Here is a 17,975-nt window from a genome sequence, read left to right on the forward strand (position 1 = left end):
CCAGAAGAACAGATCAGGCCTTTAATCAAAATAACTTTAATCTGGTAGCTCTAAACCTCAACAGAACTGTAAATCATGAGTCCTTTCACACTCTTTAGTTAAAAAAAAAAAATTGTGGGCAAAGAGATCTGATCAAAAAAGAGGATAAGAGTGTCACAGAGTCCTTCCGTACAGAAAACTATAGCCAAGAACAGCATGGGAAGGCTCCGGAGACAAAAAGCTTAGTGTTATTTTGTTGCTTTCTGGGAAGTATAGACTGGAAAGTCTGATAAGAAGACAAGACAGAAAAATCGTTTTGTGAGCTAATGAGGTATTTTTCTCCCAGGCTCTGCCAGGAGAGTATTACTTATAATTAAGTCATCTTGCTATAGACTTTTATCTGATTCAAACTCACCCCAAATGGCTTATTGAGTGTAAGGAAAGTGGCTTCTCTTGCTCCTCTTCTGACTTCTTTCTCCACTTCACCCTTCTCCACCTCTCTGTGGGTTGGGATAGGCAGCACAGTGAAGAGGGAATGAGCACAGGTTTTGGAGTCAAAGCAACTTGAATGGAATTCCTACTCTGCTACTCAATGCTGTGTGATTGTGGGAAAGTTATTTAAATTAGCAGAACCTCAGTTTATTTACATATAAAAGAAAACTAGTAATTGTGTCCACCTCATAGATTATCGTATTAAATGAGAAAATTCATGCAAAGAACTGACATGAGCCAAAGGCCTGTCTCCTACTGAGAGTTCAGTTATCTTAGAGACCATCATCATCATTATTATGATACTAGAGCTTGGAGTACTGTTCTATCCCTTAAACTCCCATGTGTTTGAGCCCAGTTCTTGAGGAAATGTTGTTTCAAATAAAATGTTAAGTAGGTGTGTGTTCCAGGAAGGTTGCTTTCACAAATGTTTTATCTCTATCTGTCTTGTTCTAAAATATATGTGTTTATATCACACATATACTAAACTTGGCCAATTGGCCAGCCAAACAAATGTATTTCATGTACATTAATGAGGAAAAAATTAAATGTTTTATAGTTTATAGCAGTAAAAAGCTCAACAAAGACCCAAACAGTTAAAGTTTTCAAGACTGTAACTCTTTCTAGTCTTGAAACAATTAAAACATCATTTGAGGAATCAATAAGTAAATGCATAATTCTCCGAAAAAGAAAGAAAACAATATCAAGACTCAATTCAAGGATTCTTTCTTTTGCCTTCAGAAGCCAGCAAAATGATAATTTCAGAATTTCTCATAAATAAGACTGTGCTTTTAAACATGTCTTTGGTCTCATTGGTTAATGGTTTCTTCGCATCATATTTATATCACTTTAAACTTCTTTAATCTGTCTTAATAACTAGAAGATAACCAAATGAACAGATCATTAGAAGTAAAGACACATGAGAAGTACAGCAACTAAGTTGATACGATAAAAACGAATCCCAGGAAATGAACTGTATTAAATGTGGCTGTGTCTTCGGCCCCACAGATGATAGAGCAGCTGAGTCAGCTGATAACTGATCACCTGCAAATACAGCGTTGGCTCTTTAAAATGGACTCTGAGTTCCGAGGAAATGGGACTGCATTTTGTGATATTCCTTCCTACCTAAAGTGCTACAAATGGGTGCTAAAGGAGAGTAGCAGATATGGCCTTGAAGACTGGAGAAAGAAATGGGCACAAGTGAGTATTCAATGGTGACTTAAACCCACAGTGTCTGCAAACAGTTAGGGGATGAAGCAAAAAGTTCAGCTAAGAGATGAGAGTACTTTCCTCTCTACTTAGCTCTGTCACCTGCCAGCAGTGCCTTTCTTGGGACCTTTTTCCTTATATACACAATGAATGGGATTGACTGAGTTCTTTTATTTTATTTTATTTATTTATTTATTTTTTTGAGATGGGGCCTCACTCTGTTGCCCAGGCTGGAGTGCAGTGGTACAATCAGGGCTCACTGTAACCTCTGCCTCCCTGGCTCAAGGGATCCTTCCACCTCAGCCTTCTGAGTAGTGGGGACTACAGGCATGCGCCACCATGCCTGGCTAATTTTTTCTTTTCTTTTTTTTTATTGAGACGGGGAGGGTCTCCTTATGTTGCTCAGGCTGGTCTCGAACTCCTGAGCTCAAGCAATACACCCATCTTAGCCTCCCAAAGTGCTGGGATTACAAGTATGAGCCACAATTTGGGTTATTTTCAGTGTTTCTTCTCTGGGCCCTAAAAGTCCTCATTCACATCTTGAAATTGATTATGATAATTAGGAAGTAATTTTTTATCACATTCAGGTAACATTACAAATCTTATAATTTGCCCTAAGTGGTTCTTGATCATGTGCTTCTAAAAACTGTTGTTATTAAGCTAGCTGTATTTTATTATGAGATAGAAATTCTATTAGTGAATTGTTGTCACCTGGAAGCTAATGTATAATAGCATTCTGTCAGCAGTCATGTGTTTTTGAAGACAATTCAAGGAAATTTATGTAACTGCTGGTCCCTGTGAGATGCTGAGAAAATAGTACATTCCAGCCAGAAAATCTCCCAGCAAAAGCTGAGCCGTAGGTAAGAAGTCTCAGCATGAATGGACGTGTATAGATTTTTTCCATGCATATTTGTGAAGGGATGAATCGTACAACCTTTTAGTCCCTTCCAAATTTGCTTAATTAAAGTAATTTTATATGGTTTAATATATAAATTAAACCTGCCATTCTAAAACTATCTTGCTTTTCATCCAGAAATCCCCAGTGCCTGGCTTCTCTTAATCCCAAATCTCTGTTTTGGCTGACCTGCTGGTTAAAGCATAACTGATTAGGAAAATCTCAACGCAAATTCCCTTGACTGGTTCCTTCCCTACCAGCATACATAGCAGTGGGCTGTGCAAAGTGATTTGCGTCTGCTTTGAGCATCCCACTACGGAAGTATATGAATCAAGACACAAGTGATAGAGAGGGAGGGGCACACTTGAGGGAACCACAGTATTCTTGGAAAGTGGAGTGATGAATAAATCTAGAGAACAGTCAGGAGAGAGAGCTCCCTTTGACAAATGTGGCTGGTTTCCCTGTGATCTATTCTGGGCTTCGTTTCTCCCCTCCATCAGTAAATGGACTAAATGCAGTACCTGTCATGGCCAGCTTTTTACATATTATTTAAAGGACACCAAAATGAATTACTCTTCCAGATACAGATAAAACAAAGAAAATGTATTTAATTTTGAGGCCCATAGAGATTTCCCTTATATTCTCTTTGAACTGGATTTTATTTCATATTGTATAGATTTTTTTAAAGCAACACTGTAAAGATTAAACCATAAAAATATGTTTTTTTAATTTAAAACATTGAAGTGTTAATGTGCAAAGTATTTGTTGGCTTCAGTATTTCAAACCAATAATTTTTAAAGAATTCTCTTGACATTAGACTATGATAAATTTGAAATGTTTGACTTTAAAAAATATTTAAAATACTGACATTTGGCTGAATTGTATTTAGAAGCCTCATTGTGCATTATTTAAATTTCAGTTATTTTAAACCGTAGCATTTTTAATTGGCACCAAATACATTTGGCACTGTTGTTAATGTTATTAAATGCAAAGCTCTTGAATAATTAATAATCTATCTAAATCATTTTTTAAAACTTAACAAGGAAAATATAATTATTCGGAAATCTCTTTACAGTCTGAGGCCAGTGCTTAGCCATGATCTGAAGCCAAAAATAAAAATAAAGTAGTTCTGAAAAGCTGCCTCTTTTTTTGTAGGAGCCTATTGACATTCTTTTGCCTTCAAAGTGAAATCACATTCGGAGTGGAGGTGAGCTGCAGTCTCCATTGAGTGTAGCTATTGAGAATTTAGGATTAGAATTCTCCTTTGTTCCAGAAGACCATCGTAATGGTACACATTTAGACATCAAAGCATTACTTTACGAGCACAGGCATGTTTTAATGTCCTATTACAGTTTGTAGACCTGTTTCTTTTGATAATGAAGATGTTGTGTCATCAAGCCTAGCCTGGCACATACAAAACATATGCTGGCAGGTTATTAAAAATTTCAGCTTCTTGATGAAAGACTATCCTGCAGGCTAAGAGTCCAGAGAAAGACTCCATTCTGGGAGAATTATTAGAAATGAGAATATGACTGTAAGCACTAAATTATGTTAATACTTACAAATAGCATCATTTGCATAGCAGTTTATGATATGATACCGTGATTTTTCTCATTGGTATGTTGTAGGCAACAGATTAAAAACAGTGCTGTTTATGGGAGTTTGAACTCTTGAGATTCTCTTGCATCTTATGCAGATATTGGTTTTAGATGTAGACAAGATTCAGTGCAGACTCAAGTATCTAATACAAAGATCATCTGGGCCAGGCGCGGTGGCTCACACCTGTAATCCCAGCACTTTGGGAGCCCGAGGTGGGTGGATCATGAGGTCAGGAGATTGAGACCATCCTGGCTAACACGGTGAAACCCCATCTCTACTAAAAAAATACAAAACAATTAGCCGGGCATGGTGGCAGGCGCCTGTAGTCCCAGCTACTCGGGAGGCTGAGGCAGGAGAATGGTGTGAACCCGGGAGGCAGAGCTTGCAGTGAGCCAAGATTGTGCCACTGCACTCCAGCCTGGGCAACAGAGTGAGAATCCGCCTCAAAAAAAAAAAAAAAAAGATCATCTGGCTGGGCATGGTGACTCATGCCTGTAATCCTAGCACTCTGGGAGGCCAAGGCGGGTGAATCACCTGAGGTCAGGAGTTCCAGGCCAGCCTGGCCAACATAGTGAAACCTCGTCTCTACTAAAAATACAAAAAAATTAGTCGGGGGTGGTGGTGCATGCCTGTAGTACCAGCTACTCGGGAGGCTGAGGCAGGAGAATTGCTTGAACCCAGGAGACAGAGGTTGCAGTGAGCCGAGATCACACCACTGCACTCCAGCCTGGGTGACAGAGTGAGACACTGTCTCAAAAAAAAAAAAGTCATCTCTTTTTTCACCTATGTAATTTGGAACCAGAGTTATCTGGCTGGTTATAGTTGAGAATTAAAATAGTCCTGAAGTCAGCAGATGCTGAAAAGTTGTAGTCACGGTTAAAAAAAAAAAATCAGTAGAGACATGTAGGTGATTTTTAGGAAAAGCAGAATGTTACATGATGGCCAAAATGAAAACAGAACACAACTCTATCATTTTTTTCTTGGTGACTTGGTACCAAGCCTATTCTCTTCATCCTACCAGCTAACAAAACCTACTTCCCCCAACAAGTTCCAGTAAACTCATTCACTTAAGTACTCTGCTCGTTAAGTTTTAATGAATCCACACTCTTGCACACACTCCAAACTCCCCGTTCCCCAGTCGGGGGTATTTATTTTCATTTAGGAGGAATAAAGGCTTAAACAAAGGACGGCAAACATGTAGGGGAGAAACATTCCTGGGTAAGCTCACCTAAGATAGTCTAGAGAGACCCAGGCAGACATTTACTGTGGTACTAGTCCTTGTGGCTTTTTTCCATTTTTTTCTTTAAGGGTGTCTTCCTTTCCTCAATTCCTGGGACATTGGCTTAGTGGCAGTGATGCTACTGGTGACACTGCTTTGCAAGAGATCTTTGTAGAACAATTTATGTGTGTAAAGAACTAAACCAGTTTACTTTCAAGTTTCTCTGCAGCCCTTCGTTGGGCCTCTGTTACCCTGGAGATTCTGGGATGTGGTCTTGGCATTACTATTTTACCACTTAATGAGAAATAGGAAATTGAACTGGCTCTTGAATGTTTCTAGTAAACATTGCTATTTTAGCCCTTTGCAAGAGCAGTTTTACCTTTATTTGTACTTTGATTTACTTTGTTTGACATTTGATATTAATTTGGGGATCACCAATGGAGGAAAAAAACTAATTAGACATTTGATATTAATTTGGGGATCACAAAGGTAGGAGAACTATGCCTGGAAAAGGTAGAATAAACCGCAGTTGTTTTGCCTCCTTTTAGAACTAAGGCAGCAAACAGAAAACACAATTACAAAAGAGAATCATTAACCATTTCATGCCATAGAACTCCCTGCATCTCCACCTCCATTGTGAAGACCTCTGTCCATTCAGAATGGCCCTGGAACTAGGTCACAGGAGCCACTGCAGGACGGCAGAGCTTGTTGTCCCGTGTAGAATTTAGTAGGTATTTATTAGGTGATCCCAAAGAGCCATTGCTTGTAATCACATCATTTTTAGAAAAGTTTAAAGATAACAAGATTAAAAAAATTTAACCAAATAAGTACATAATCACTTTCCCCAAACATAGTTGTTTTCATTTTTGTATATTAATTTCTAAATATGCAGTATTTCTTTCTCATAGCTACAATAATCGTGTATATGCTAGTTAAACATCAGATCTTAAATATTTTCCATGTTTATACATAGTCGTCACAATTATTAGATGCATAATATTCTCTCATATTGATGAACTCTAATATATTGAACAATTCAACTAAGTTGGAAATTTAGGCTATTCCCAGCTTTCATTTTTTGGTGGTGGGAGGAAAGAGGGAGGAAAGATTTGTTTGTTTTTATATTTGGTTTTTGTATACACCTTTTTTTGCTTCTGTTGAGTTACTTCCCTAGGAGAAAGACCCAGGAGTAGAATATTTTATGGCTTTTGTTACATATCGCCATATTCCTAAGAAGACAGTACCAATTTCCAAAGCAACTGGCAGAGAATAAGCATACTAGTTTTACCACAACCTTACCACCAATGGATATTATGAACTATTTGCACTTTTATTTTAGATATAAAAATCCAGCTTCTCATTGCTATTATTTGATTACTAGCAAGGGATATTCTTTTTTCATGTCATTATTATTTGTGTTTTATATCAAAAATGCAAGATCTTTATTTTTTAATCTAGATTTTCTAAGTTAAGAAAAAATCTAGGTTATTATTTTTTCCAGTCATGAAACTACATATAAATGATTATTGTTCACTTGTTTTTATATTTATTTTTATATGTTGAAATCTTGACGTCTTAGATTATCTTTATGTATTTAGTGGTTGCCAGAACACTGAGATTAAGCATTTTGTAGATCTGTGAATGCACTGTTAAGGTGTTGACATTTCCTTGTGTTTCTTTGTCATCATCATCATCATCATCATAAATAAATACTGCAGAGTACCTACTGGGTACCAGGTATTGTGCTTAAGCACATTACATGAATTGTCTCATTTAAACTCAGAAAAACCCTGAGGTTTTTACTCATTTACTTCCACACCGATTTAAGGTATAAGGAAGGTATTATTATTCTGTTTACAGATGAAGAAACTTATTCTCAAGAAGTGGCTTGCCCAAATTTATAGCTAATAAATTATTGTGCCTTGCTTTGAACCCACATCTGACTGCTGCTAGCCCAGTGCTTTTGCCACACTGAGCCAAGTACATTTAGGAAAGACCTTCTTATTTGAAAGTCCTGAGAAGTGTTCTCCCTCAGGTCCTTGCCTTTGTGACTCATACCATGTGCTGCCCTTGTGGCAGGCTTTCTGCTTTCTAGAGATTTGTGGGAAACGCAAATATTCCTGGAACACAGAGGCCACTGCTTTCAAATTTCTTCCCTTTCCTAGATGACAGAAGAGCTGGTCTCCTTTTCCCACAAGGCAGCAAACTGGGAGGTGTAGGGGGCCATCAATACACACACCTCAGAGCTGGAGAGGAGGAGCCCTGCCTGGGAGTTTCTAGGATTCAGCTCTTGCAACCCAACTGCCTCACATACCTGGTTATGTGCATGGGTGATGAGAGAGAATTTTAGACATCACCCTTTGATTGTTCATGGGAATGACAGATTTTCAATGCCTTTCTCAATTTAATACACTATCGTGATCATTTTAGTGAGCCTGTAAACTCCCAAAAAGCTTGGAGTAGCCCACCTTCACAATCAGATGTAGCATTAAAAATATGGTAAGTATTTAAAACCTTTGTTTTTAGCCCAGTGCAGTCGATCACTCCTGTAATATTTTGTAATCCCAACACTTTGGAAGGCCGAGGTGGGAGTTGGCTTGAGGCCAGGAGTTCAAGACCAGCCTGGGCAATATAGTAAGACCCTATCTCTACAAAAAAATTAAAAATTAGCTGTGTGCCTGTAGTTCCAGCTACTTAGGAGCCTGAAGAAAGAGGATCACTCGAGCCCAGGAGTTTGAGGCTGCAATGAGCCATGACTGCATCACCACTCTCCAGCCTGGGTGACAGAACAAGACTCCTATCTCTAAAAGCAGAAACACCCTGTTTTTTAAAAAAATAAGCAACCAAATATTTTGTTTGTTTTTGTTTTAATTTTTTTAGTCTCCTATTCCAGGTTGACATAGTAAACTGCCTTTTAAGCAGAATGAGTGTTGGAACAGGCTAGTCATTCAGGGTAACTAAGAGGTAGTTTGGCTCCCTGGGGTTCCATAGCCAGGGACACCTAGGTTAGACTCCCATGCTCCCTGGGGGATAACCACAGGCAAATTACTTCAGCTCTCCAAGTCTCCCTTTCTCTATCTGTAAAGAGAGATTAGTACCTGTCTCATGGGGAAGTGGTGACAAGTAAATGAGATAATTCTATGAATTGGCTAGCAGTGTGTTTAGCACATAATAAGACTTTAAGAAATGCTACCTATTATTATTGTTGTTATTATTACCATAAAATTGTATTATAACAAAATACAGGTAACATTGAACAAGTACATACAACTTAATCTTTCTTTGGTGATTTAGAAGGTTCTTTAGGCTCTGGTAGGCTTCCAGGATATTGCTGTCTATGTCCATCAGCCATCATTATATGGGGTTGTGGCTGTTGAAGATACAGAATGTTGGTTGATCCAGTTGTTCCCAGCCTATGCTTTACCCAGACAGTGCCTTGGAAAGAATAAGTCTTCATAGCAGCCTGCTTTCTTATCATTTAGAAATATAAAACAGTTCCATTTATTTGAACTTTCTATCCATTGAATAAAGAGGCTTGACAAAGTAGAGATTATTCTGACCGAAAGATTGCAACCCAGTGGCTTTATTTTCTGGTTCCAGTTGGTGTATTTTCTAATTAGTATAGCAGCACGTCACCACAATCATTGGAAAGTCTTAATCATTTACATATTTGTCTTTATCTCTGAGAATGACTTAGAATGTTTTCTTCCAGTTCAGTGGTTATTTTCATGAAGCTGCCAGGGTTGAGTTTGAGGTGTTTCTCTGTGCCTGAGGAAGATGACAGAAGAAGGAAAATTGCCTCCCCAAGTGAAATGAAAGCCAGGGTACCCCTTCTGAGGACCTATAATAATCAGCTACACAAGCTGTTGGTTTGTGTGTCCTATTGATTTAATATGCTTCTAATCAGTACATAAAGCTATGGGCCTGCAGTGTTAATTTTTCTTATGCTTACAAAGTACCCTTTGATTTTCTGTCACACGTTAATTACAGCGTTTTGCCATTAAATAGGAAGCTTTGTGTAAACTAATTACTAGGTAATCATTGTCTACTGCAAGCGTGCTGTTTGTACCTTTTATTTTATTCTAAAAATGCACAGATCTCACAGTCTGGAAACACTCTACCTTCCAGCCATTAGCTCTCACTAATTCATAGCATTATTGTGGTGAGAGTGTAGGAGTTGTAATTGTTGTGGTATCAGAGCTGTTAATTACCGGAGTAAACAGTTGAAATGGTGCCAAGGTCTATTGTACAAGGCAGAGAAAAGGAGGTTTAAATGTTACTCCCACCATCTGGGGACTGGAGGAGAGGCAAATGCTTGAAAACAGCAGTGAGGTGCTATCGCCGCTTCAGCTCCAGGGTTGGCGGCCATATGGATCCCGAATATTTTGAATCAATTGAATTTAACTGCCAGTTTTTCGCAATAACAGCGTGGAAGGAAGGAATAAAGCAAAAGATGAGAGGAACGAGAATTGGTTAGTGTTCTGACATCCAGGAAGTCCCCGTTGGAGGTCTTTTGGAAAGGTCCGCTTTGCTGAAAACCACAGAGCAGGCATGGGCATTTGGAACGGTTTCAGAATGAGTTTTACTCTCCTCTGATGGTGACTGCGCCATTTGCTTCTGGTCGTCTGTCCTTGCTGCCCCTCGGTGAGACAGGGATGCCCTTGAGAAGACTCAGACTTTCCTGTGACTCTGCCAGATCCAACAAAAATCCTGACTTTGGAATTCACTAATTTACCATCCTGGTATTTTAACAAGCATGGTCTGTGGAAAGAAAACAATCAATATATAATGCTACTACATCTGCCTCAAGTGTATGCATCTGTATATGTGGAAATATCAAACAAGGCACAGCTCTTCACTCTGATTAAGTAAAGTCACTGCTTGCCCATTCCTTTTGCATAAAGTTAAAATATAAATTCTCCTGATAGTCTCTCATTTCATTCCACAAACTTACTCCTCTCCCCCACTACTTGAATGAAAAATCAAGTCCAAAGGGCACATGTGTTTCCTTTTGTTTTTAATTTTCAATTAAAGAGCTTTCATCAGCATATGCAATTTTCTCAACCAGCTATATTTCTCTAACTGGAAGGAAAGACCCTATTACCAGTAATGATAATTATGGCTACTTCTACTTATGGCTGATTTTAAAACCACATGGTTTCTGCTTTAAAATATTGCATGATCTTAGAACAGTCATGTGTATTTACTTGATGTCACTCTAATATAATTTCCTTAAAACCATTTTCCAATGTTAAAAATATTTCTAAAACACCAGTCACTTGCTGCTGTAACTACTTTTTAATATCATTCCCCAAACATGAACATATTCTTCTTTTTTTAAACCACCCTGGATTATTTATCTTTAATTGTTCCTTTAGCAGATGTTGAAGTAATTCCGGGAGTAGTGTAAACAACTCCCTGAAAGAAAAGGATCACAGGCCCTCACATACACCGTGAACCAAGGACAGGGCTTGTCGGGGTTTTGATGATGGCAATTTTGTCCCGGGGAAAAATTTTCCTGCCTTTGTGTATGTGCAAAGTTCAATTAAGAATTTCAAGAAGCATTTAATCTTTATCTATTGAAACCCCCAGCATGCAGCGCGCACAGGGTGAGCCTAGAAAGAAAACCACAGCCCCCTGTGGTGAGAGGAAAAAAGAAACAGCAATTTAAGTGCTGGAAAGTTGAAAGGGAATGAACCTCTCTAGTGTTTGTGGTCGGGGGCAAAGCAGTTGTGCTGAGCTTTGGAATGGAGGCACAACATATGTGCCTCAGTCGGACAAAACGCTTCTCGAGTCAAATCAACTGCTAGGTCTGCATGCTGGTGCAAGGTGGAGGCCTGGATAATGAGGGACAGACTCCTCGAGAAGCAGCGAGTGGATAATGCTACATAAGTATGGAATTATATACCGCATTTTCACCATTCTGTTTAATGAGAGCCGCCACCGCAGCGAATCACTTGCCACACAGCCGAAATGGGCCATTAGCTATCAAGGGAAAATTGTCTTTGCCGCTTTCAGCAGATGGAGCAAATATTTTACAAAGCAATTTTACATACCAAAAACATTTGTGTGCCTTGGTAATGTTGGCTGTTTTACATTATGTTACCTTCTACAGCAGCATAATTTTCCATCTCATCGAAGGCAAAGTTGGCATTTTTGATTTTTAAATTCTCAATTAACAATTAAACATGGAGTATTAAAGCAGTCCTTAAACTTTAAGTAGGTGTGGGAAGTAGTTTATGACTTGCCGAAGACATTTTCATTTTTTCTTCATCCTCTCAGCATATTTTTGCACTCTAAAGAGGGACTATTTCTAATAATCTTGATGGAAAGGAATGAGTGGAAACTCCACTACTGATTGCAGAATGAGAGTTACCAGTGCACACAGTGATCAGAGCATTTGCTGGCTTAAAACACCCATCATGGGTTGTGGATACACAGTTTGGTTCACCCATTTGCATCAGTTTAAAATGTTTTAAGTTTCAAGTAACAGAAAACCCAATTCAAAATGGCTTTTAAAATGATGAGAATGTATTATCTCAAAATGGCTTTAAAAATAAAGAGAATTTATTATGTCAGCTAACTAAAAATTCAGACATTGGTCTGGCTTCAGACAAGGCTCAATGATGTCACCAAGGATGCAGTTACTTTCCACTTCTGTATACTGCGCTCCATTCTAAGGCTGGCCATCCTTAGGGTTACAAGATGGTTGCCAGTAGCTCCTGAAGTTTGTCCCTGCTCAAGGCAGTAGGAAGAGAGAACATCTCATCTGGTAGCATTCTCAGAAGAGCATAAAGCTGCTTTCTCAGAAGGCCCCACGAAGTGCTTCCTAATATTTGATTGGTCTAATTGGGTCATGTGCCCATCCTGAACCAATCACTTGGGTCATGTGCCCATCCTGAACCAATCACTGTAGCCAGGATGTGGCTTTGCTCATCAGGGCCAATCCTTGCAGCCGAGTTGGGGGGCAACACTCTCAATCAACTCACATAGTTAGGCATGGGGAAAGGATTGGTCCTGAAAGAAGTTTGGAATATTATTACCCTGAAAGAGGGGATGTAGATGCTGGGCAGCCAGTGACAAAGGCCCATGCTACCATATTTTCATACATTTGACAGCACTGACTTAGCATCACCTGTGGATGATGTAATCCAGCCCAGACTGAGCACTTGTGCCTTGATGGCAGTTACCAGCACAGATTCCACTGCATCATGGCACACTGGTAGCAATTGGGTTTGAATCCCAGTTTTGCTACTTTATGGCAGTGTGACATGAAAAGGGGATGACACTGTCTACCTCAGAAAGTGGCTGAGATAATAAATGTAAACCACCCCCACCCCACCCCTGCACATGCCTACCACATGGTGAGCTTTTAATCATTAAAAGCTTTTAGGCTTTTAATAAAGCCTAAAAAGTGACTAAAATGTATCCTGTGCACAGGGAGGCAGCCCTTCTAAATTCACCCTCAAATTTGGAACCCCTCCCTTCTCTCAATCTGTGTACCACTAGCTGACTCAAATCCTGAGCAAATTTCATGGTGCTCCCTACTTTACACTCTGAAGAGGCAGCAGGGCCGGTGGGGAGCACTTACCCAGGAGTCAGAGGCAGCCAGAGAGCACCTGCGGCCTCCCAGTGTGACTGGAGAAGCCCTCGTTCCCTCTTCTGTGACACGAGGCATTTGTCCTAGATAGTCCACGTGGCTCCTTTCAACACTGACAGTCTTGCTTACTTTTTCAGGTCATTGTCTTGCCCTTTTCACTCTCCAGTCCTCCATGTAGGAATCTCTAGAAATCAGAACCATGTAGGCAGGTCCCTTGATTTTCTTTTGAACACCATCAGTGTCTGATATGGGAGATTTGAGGTGATTAACCAAAAAGTTATTAATTCACCACTGCAGATTGGCACACGACCCAGTTACACCAATGTGTGTCTGTATGTGTGTATGTGTGTGTAATACACACACAGAGAGGCACCCTTGGAATTTACTTGGTTGGGGAAGCTAACTCTGTAGAGTTTGAAGTAGCTTTAGTCATTGAGTGCAGTATTAAGCTTTAGTCATTAGCTTTAGTCATTGAGTTCAATGGAGAGTCTACTGGCTTCCCCTAAGATATCCTGAATTTCATTCATTCAGACATCTCTTCCTTCAAATTTACAGTTTCTTGATAGAAAAAGAGAGAGAGAGCAAGAGGTGAGGTACATACTTGGTAGACAAGAATCTCTGGGGTGCATCAGCCAGGCTGGTGGAGCCCCATGTCTTCTGCAGATGTCTTGGAACCTTCCAACGTCCTGACGATTGTTGATGCACTCTGAGAGGTAAATGTGGGCACTGGAAAAAGTGGAGGCAAGCCTGTGCAGTGGCAAAGATGGGGCTGAAGTTTCTTCTCATGGGAATTGCCCTAGAGCTATCAGCCCCACAAAGCTAGCCGCTAATTGCATTCCCAGAGCCAGTGCAATCATGATGGAATGAAAATCTGGAATTCTGACTTTTTTCAAAAGTCAAGTGTATTTTTTCTAGCACTTGTTTATTATCAACAAGGTATATATTTTTCTTTCCACACTTCCCAAGTCATTAGCTCTAAATGATCTGTCAAAATGGATAATAGCCTCTCTGAAACACTGATGTGGTCGTCCATCGTCCATCACCTTGTTGTTACTCAATGCAAAGCAAAAAAAACTTCCTAACTACTCATTTCACAAGTTGTTGTTGTCTTTTTTTTTTTTTTTTTTTTAGAGACAGAGTTTTGCTCTTGTTGCCCAGGCTGGAGTGCAATGACGCGATCTCAATTTACTCTAACCTCTGCCTCCTGGATTCAAGCAATTCTCCTGCCTCAGCCTCCCAAGCAGCTGGGATTACAGGTGCCCACCACCACGCCCGGCTAATTTTTGTATTTTTAGTAGAGACAGGTTTTCACCATGTTGGTCAAGCTGGTCGTGAATTCCTGACCTCAAGTGATCCACCCACCTCGGCCTCCCAAAGTGCTGGGATTACAGGCGTGAGCCACCGCGCCCGGCCTCATTTCACAAGTTTTTGAGATAAAGAAGATGTGCCCCTGTTGCTGGCTTATAACAGATATTCAATATATATACACTTTGGGAAGATAGAAAAGGGAGGAAGAAAGCAAGCTAGCAATGGTTCCCCTAACTCTGTTATTTTCTGTCTTTCATCATTTATTGAAGCTCACCAAGTGATCTTACACAAGCCTCTTCATTCTAAGTGCCTCAGCTCCCATTTTAAAGCAAGAGAAATAACATGGTAGTGGCCACTGCAGAGTGTTGCTGAAAGGACTGAATGAGATCATGAATGTGAACCTGTGATGAGACAAAGTATTTTACAAATAGTATTCTAATGATGCACATGAATTGGAGTGTTTGTCTGTTATGGAAGGTGTGTGTGTGTGTGTGTGTGTGTGTGTGTGTGTGTGTCTGTGTATACATAAGTTTGTTTTGAACAAAATAAACTTGAATAGCTACAGATCTTCCCTTACCAGCATCTGCCCTTAAAGTTGTGGCAATTATGTTTGAACTATGCAAAATGATAAAAACTAGAGAACAGAAAGCCCCCCAAAAACTGAGAGCTTGCATCTGACGTCGATAGACCCATTGTGGCCATTGGGACCTTGTTGCTTCTTGGGAAAAGAGTGTTCTTAGCTTGTTAAACCACTGCTGCGGTGGAGTCCTTTGCTCCTGGATTTGAGCTCTGGCCTAACCCACCAGTTCACAAGCAGCTTCTGAGTACCAGCAGAAACCAGACTGTAAAGGGTTGTTTTGTTGGGGGGATAAAATAAAATGAAGCTTTTACCAAGAATGTCATTTTTCTGGCCTTACTTGAATATATGAGCTGCAGGTCCTGCTGTATTTTTTTGGTTTGGTTTGTAGGGATAGGAAGACCATTTGCATTGGTGCTGAGGCCATTCTTAGTATAATCCTTGTTTTTCCCATCAGACACTTTCAAAATAAAGAAATAAATTAAACAGTTAATACCCCTCTCCTCTTACCTCGCATTATTCCTCTCCATGCCTTTTTCTTAGAGAATGAATCATGGCCCCAAGCTGCCTCTGTGTGCCCCAGCATCCCTACTGAATGTCACCCTGCCAGTGCCTTCAGCTGTGTACCTCTCATGGTAGGACACGATTACTCCTCTAGATTCCAGCAGCCGACTTTCCTCTAGGAAATTTACCCCCTTACTGGGGCTTTGTGCACAGTGAAAACTCCAAGCGTCAAAGCAGAATGGCTGGCTTTCTGAGCAGAGGTGGTGGAAGAAGCCTGGCACAGTGTCCAGATGCCACACACAAGCAGCAGGCTGATGAGTTACTTATTGGCCCTCACATAGTATGTTGCATCTGAGGTGACACTTCATAAATGCGACCTCATTTATCTTCCCGATGCCCTTCAGAGGCAGGGAATCCCATAAAGTCCGCCCAGGAAGAATTTGTGGTTCTTTAGCAGCCTTCCCTCCAGCTGCTTCCTGAGCAGCAAGGAGGAGCCCATTGAGAGGTTTCACGTTTTACCTTATTCTGTAACTTCAGCTTTAAGGACTACGTCCTATGTTTACCACCATCGTGACTCATTCCGCAGACATTTAGTGTTCCCTGTGCTAGGCACTGGGAGACTGACCTCAAAGCCAGTGCCCATGCCATTAAGCAGCCCCGAGAAAGCTGGAGAGCATGGAGAAAGCTTTCTCTCCCAATTGGAGAGAAGGCTTCCTGGAGGAGCTGTGGCTGGAATGACCTCAGGAAGGATGAGGAGGAGTCAGCAAGGGGAGGCAGAGGAAGAAGGGAGGCAGAGGAGGGCAGCTTAGGGGGAGGCTGGGAGCTGGGGGAACCAGAGGCCATATCACAGAGGACCTTCCTCGTCTGTCGTGTTGAGGAGTTTGGACTTGATCCTCAAGTTGAAGGAGATCTCCTTTCAAGATTTACGTGGCAAGGGTTTTACCTGCTCCTTCACTGCCTTTTCTCCCTCTCTCCCCAACACCAAAAAAAATATATATATAATATAATATATATAACATATATGTATATATATATATCACTTTTTTCCTAATTCAGTTGCTTAAAAGGCCTGACATTCTGTAATTTTTGCTATATAGATGAATGAATGAATGATTTATCTTTGGACTGTCTTGGTATGAATGACCACATAGTGTATAACTGGGTAGATGATTTCACGTTCCCCAGCAGTGGGGCAGAAAAGGCCATTTAATCAAGGCAGAACAAAGAAATTCCCACTTGCCTGAGAGAGGGCCTGGGCTGTGAGACTTCCTTTCCCTGCCATTCCATTTTCCAGAGAAGAGTGGGATTCTAATGCCGTGTTTCATTGTCCCAGCTTTGGGGCGCTTCATAAATCAGAGACAATTGATCTTCCTTGATAAAATGGAATGGTTTTAACTGAAACAAGTGTAAAACAAAAGAAAGATGGATTTGGGGGACTGTTCAGAGAAGGAACAAAGAAGGGGTCCGGGTTGCTGGAGCTGCGCATTTCACATGCTTGTTTATAATTTAGATGCAGGGCTTTGGGGCGATCAGGTAATTCACAGTAAAGATCAGAGAAAATGTGCACAGCGTATAGGATATGAAGGGAGGGAAAAGGCCCATTGCTTTGACAGCAGTTTCCTTGCCTCTGCATCACAAGACAGAGCTCTCTGCATGAGCGCTTCCCCAGCCCTTCTTAACAGACCTCCTCCCACTGTGCAGGGAGTTGTCCTGAGCTGAGTGTGAGCCAGGGCACTCTCTGCTTCTCAGGGCAGTTCTGTTTTGTATGTCAAGCACTTACTAAGCTAACTAATGAAACTCTCCCACCAAGATTTTCTGGATATTTCGGAAGTTATTCAGATTTTTTGAACCTGCCGAGGGCATAGTGTCAGATGTTTGTCTTCTACTATGGATTGTCAGTGGGCACTGGACCTAGAATCAACCAGCTGTTCCAAGGAGTTGGGGCGAGCAGTGCATAGAGGACAATCACTTTTTAATGGTAGAGAAATTGGAAATAAGTGTGTGTGATTTCTAATATTCCAATCCCACCCCCAAAGCTGATCCCTTCAAATTACTGCACCATCACTCAGATTCAGAAGTTCCCCTGCAACCTAAAGTAAATCTGAGTTTTTCTTGTCAGTGCTCCATATTTTGAATGTGAATATTGTCTATCATATGAGTTTTGATCCAGTACCCTGTCTCACTTCTGGCAGAAATAAAATCTGAAGAGGTGGCTTCTAACTGAAAATGTTTAGATAGTCTAAGAGGAAGAGTATCGCAACTTAGGACATCTAAAAAAAATTGTCCTGGCAAACCAAGGCTTTTTAGATCAAAAGCCAGACTCTTATTCATTAGAAGATTTTCTACTGATTTCATATTGACAGGAGGCTCTTTAGTCTATGGGTTGTTTTACAGATGGTATGGGGCCAGCCTCACATCCAGACAGATGAGACTGTGACCCAGGGGTGATTTCAGGCAAACTGAGGCCGGCCCCAATATTCCATCCCACCTAGCTCTTCCAACCCATCCCTACCTAAAATCTCACCTTTACAGCTTCAGCCATAGTTTAAGCCTTTGATGATGAAGTTGCAGGATGCAGACATCCACCAACAAGGGG

General features: G+C 40.6%; 1 protein-coding gene across 8 annotated transcripts in view; it reads left to right on the forward strand.

Annotated features, from left to right (window-relative positions):
* Positions 1-17,975, forward strand: part of IQCH (IQ motif containing H) — a 247,541-nt gene that overhangs the window by 144,283 nt on the left and 85,283 nt on the right. For 7 of the 8 annotated variants that reach the window (XM_054451129.1, XM_054451128.1, XM_054451132.1 and 4 more), the window contains one exon: positions 1,477-1,668. The exons of the other annotated variant lie outside the window; for it this stretch is intronic. In XM_054451129.1, the coding sequence (XP_054307104.1) occupies positions 1,477-1,668 (192 nt within the window). The remainder of the gene's footprint in view (positions 1-1,476; positions 1,669-17,975) is intronic. 8 annotated transcript variants of the gene reach the window in all.

This window comes from Pongo pygmaeus, chromosome 16 (assembly GCF_028885625.2).
Source record: "Pongo pygmaeus isolate AG05252 chromosome 16, NHGRI_mPonPyg2-v2.0_pri, whole genome shotgun sequence".
Taxonomy (NCBI): Eukaryota; Metazoa; Chordata; class Mammalia; order Primates; family Hominidae; genus Pongo; species Pongo pygmaeus.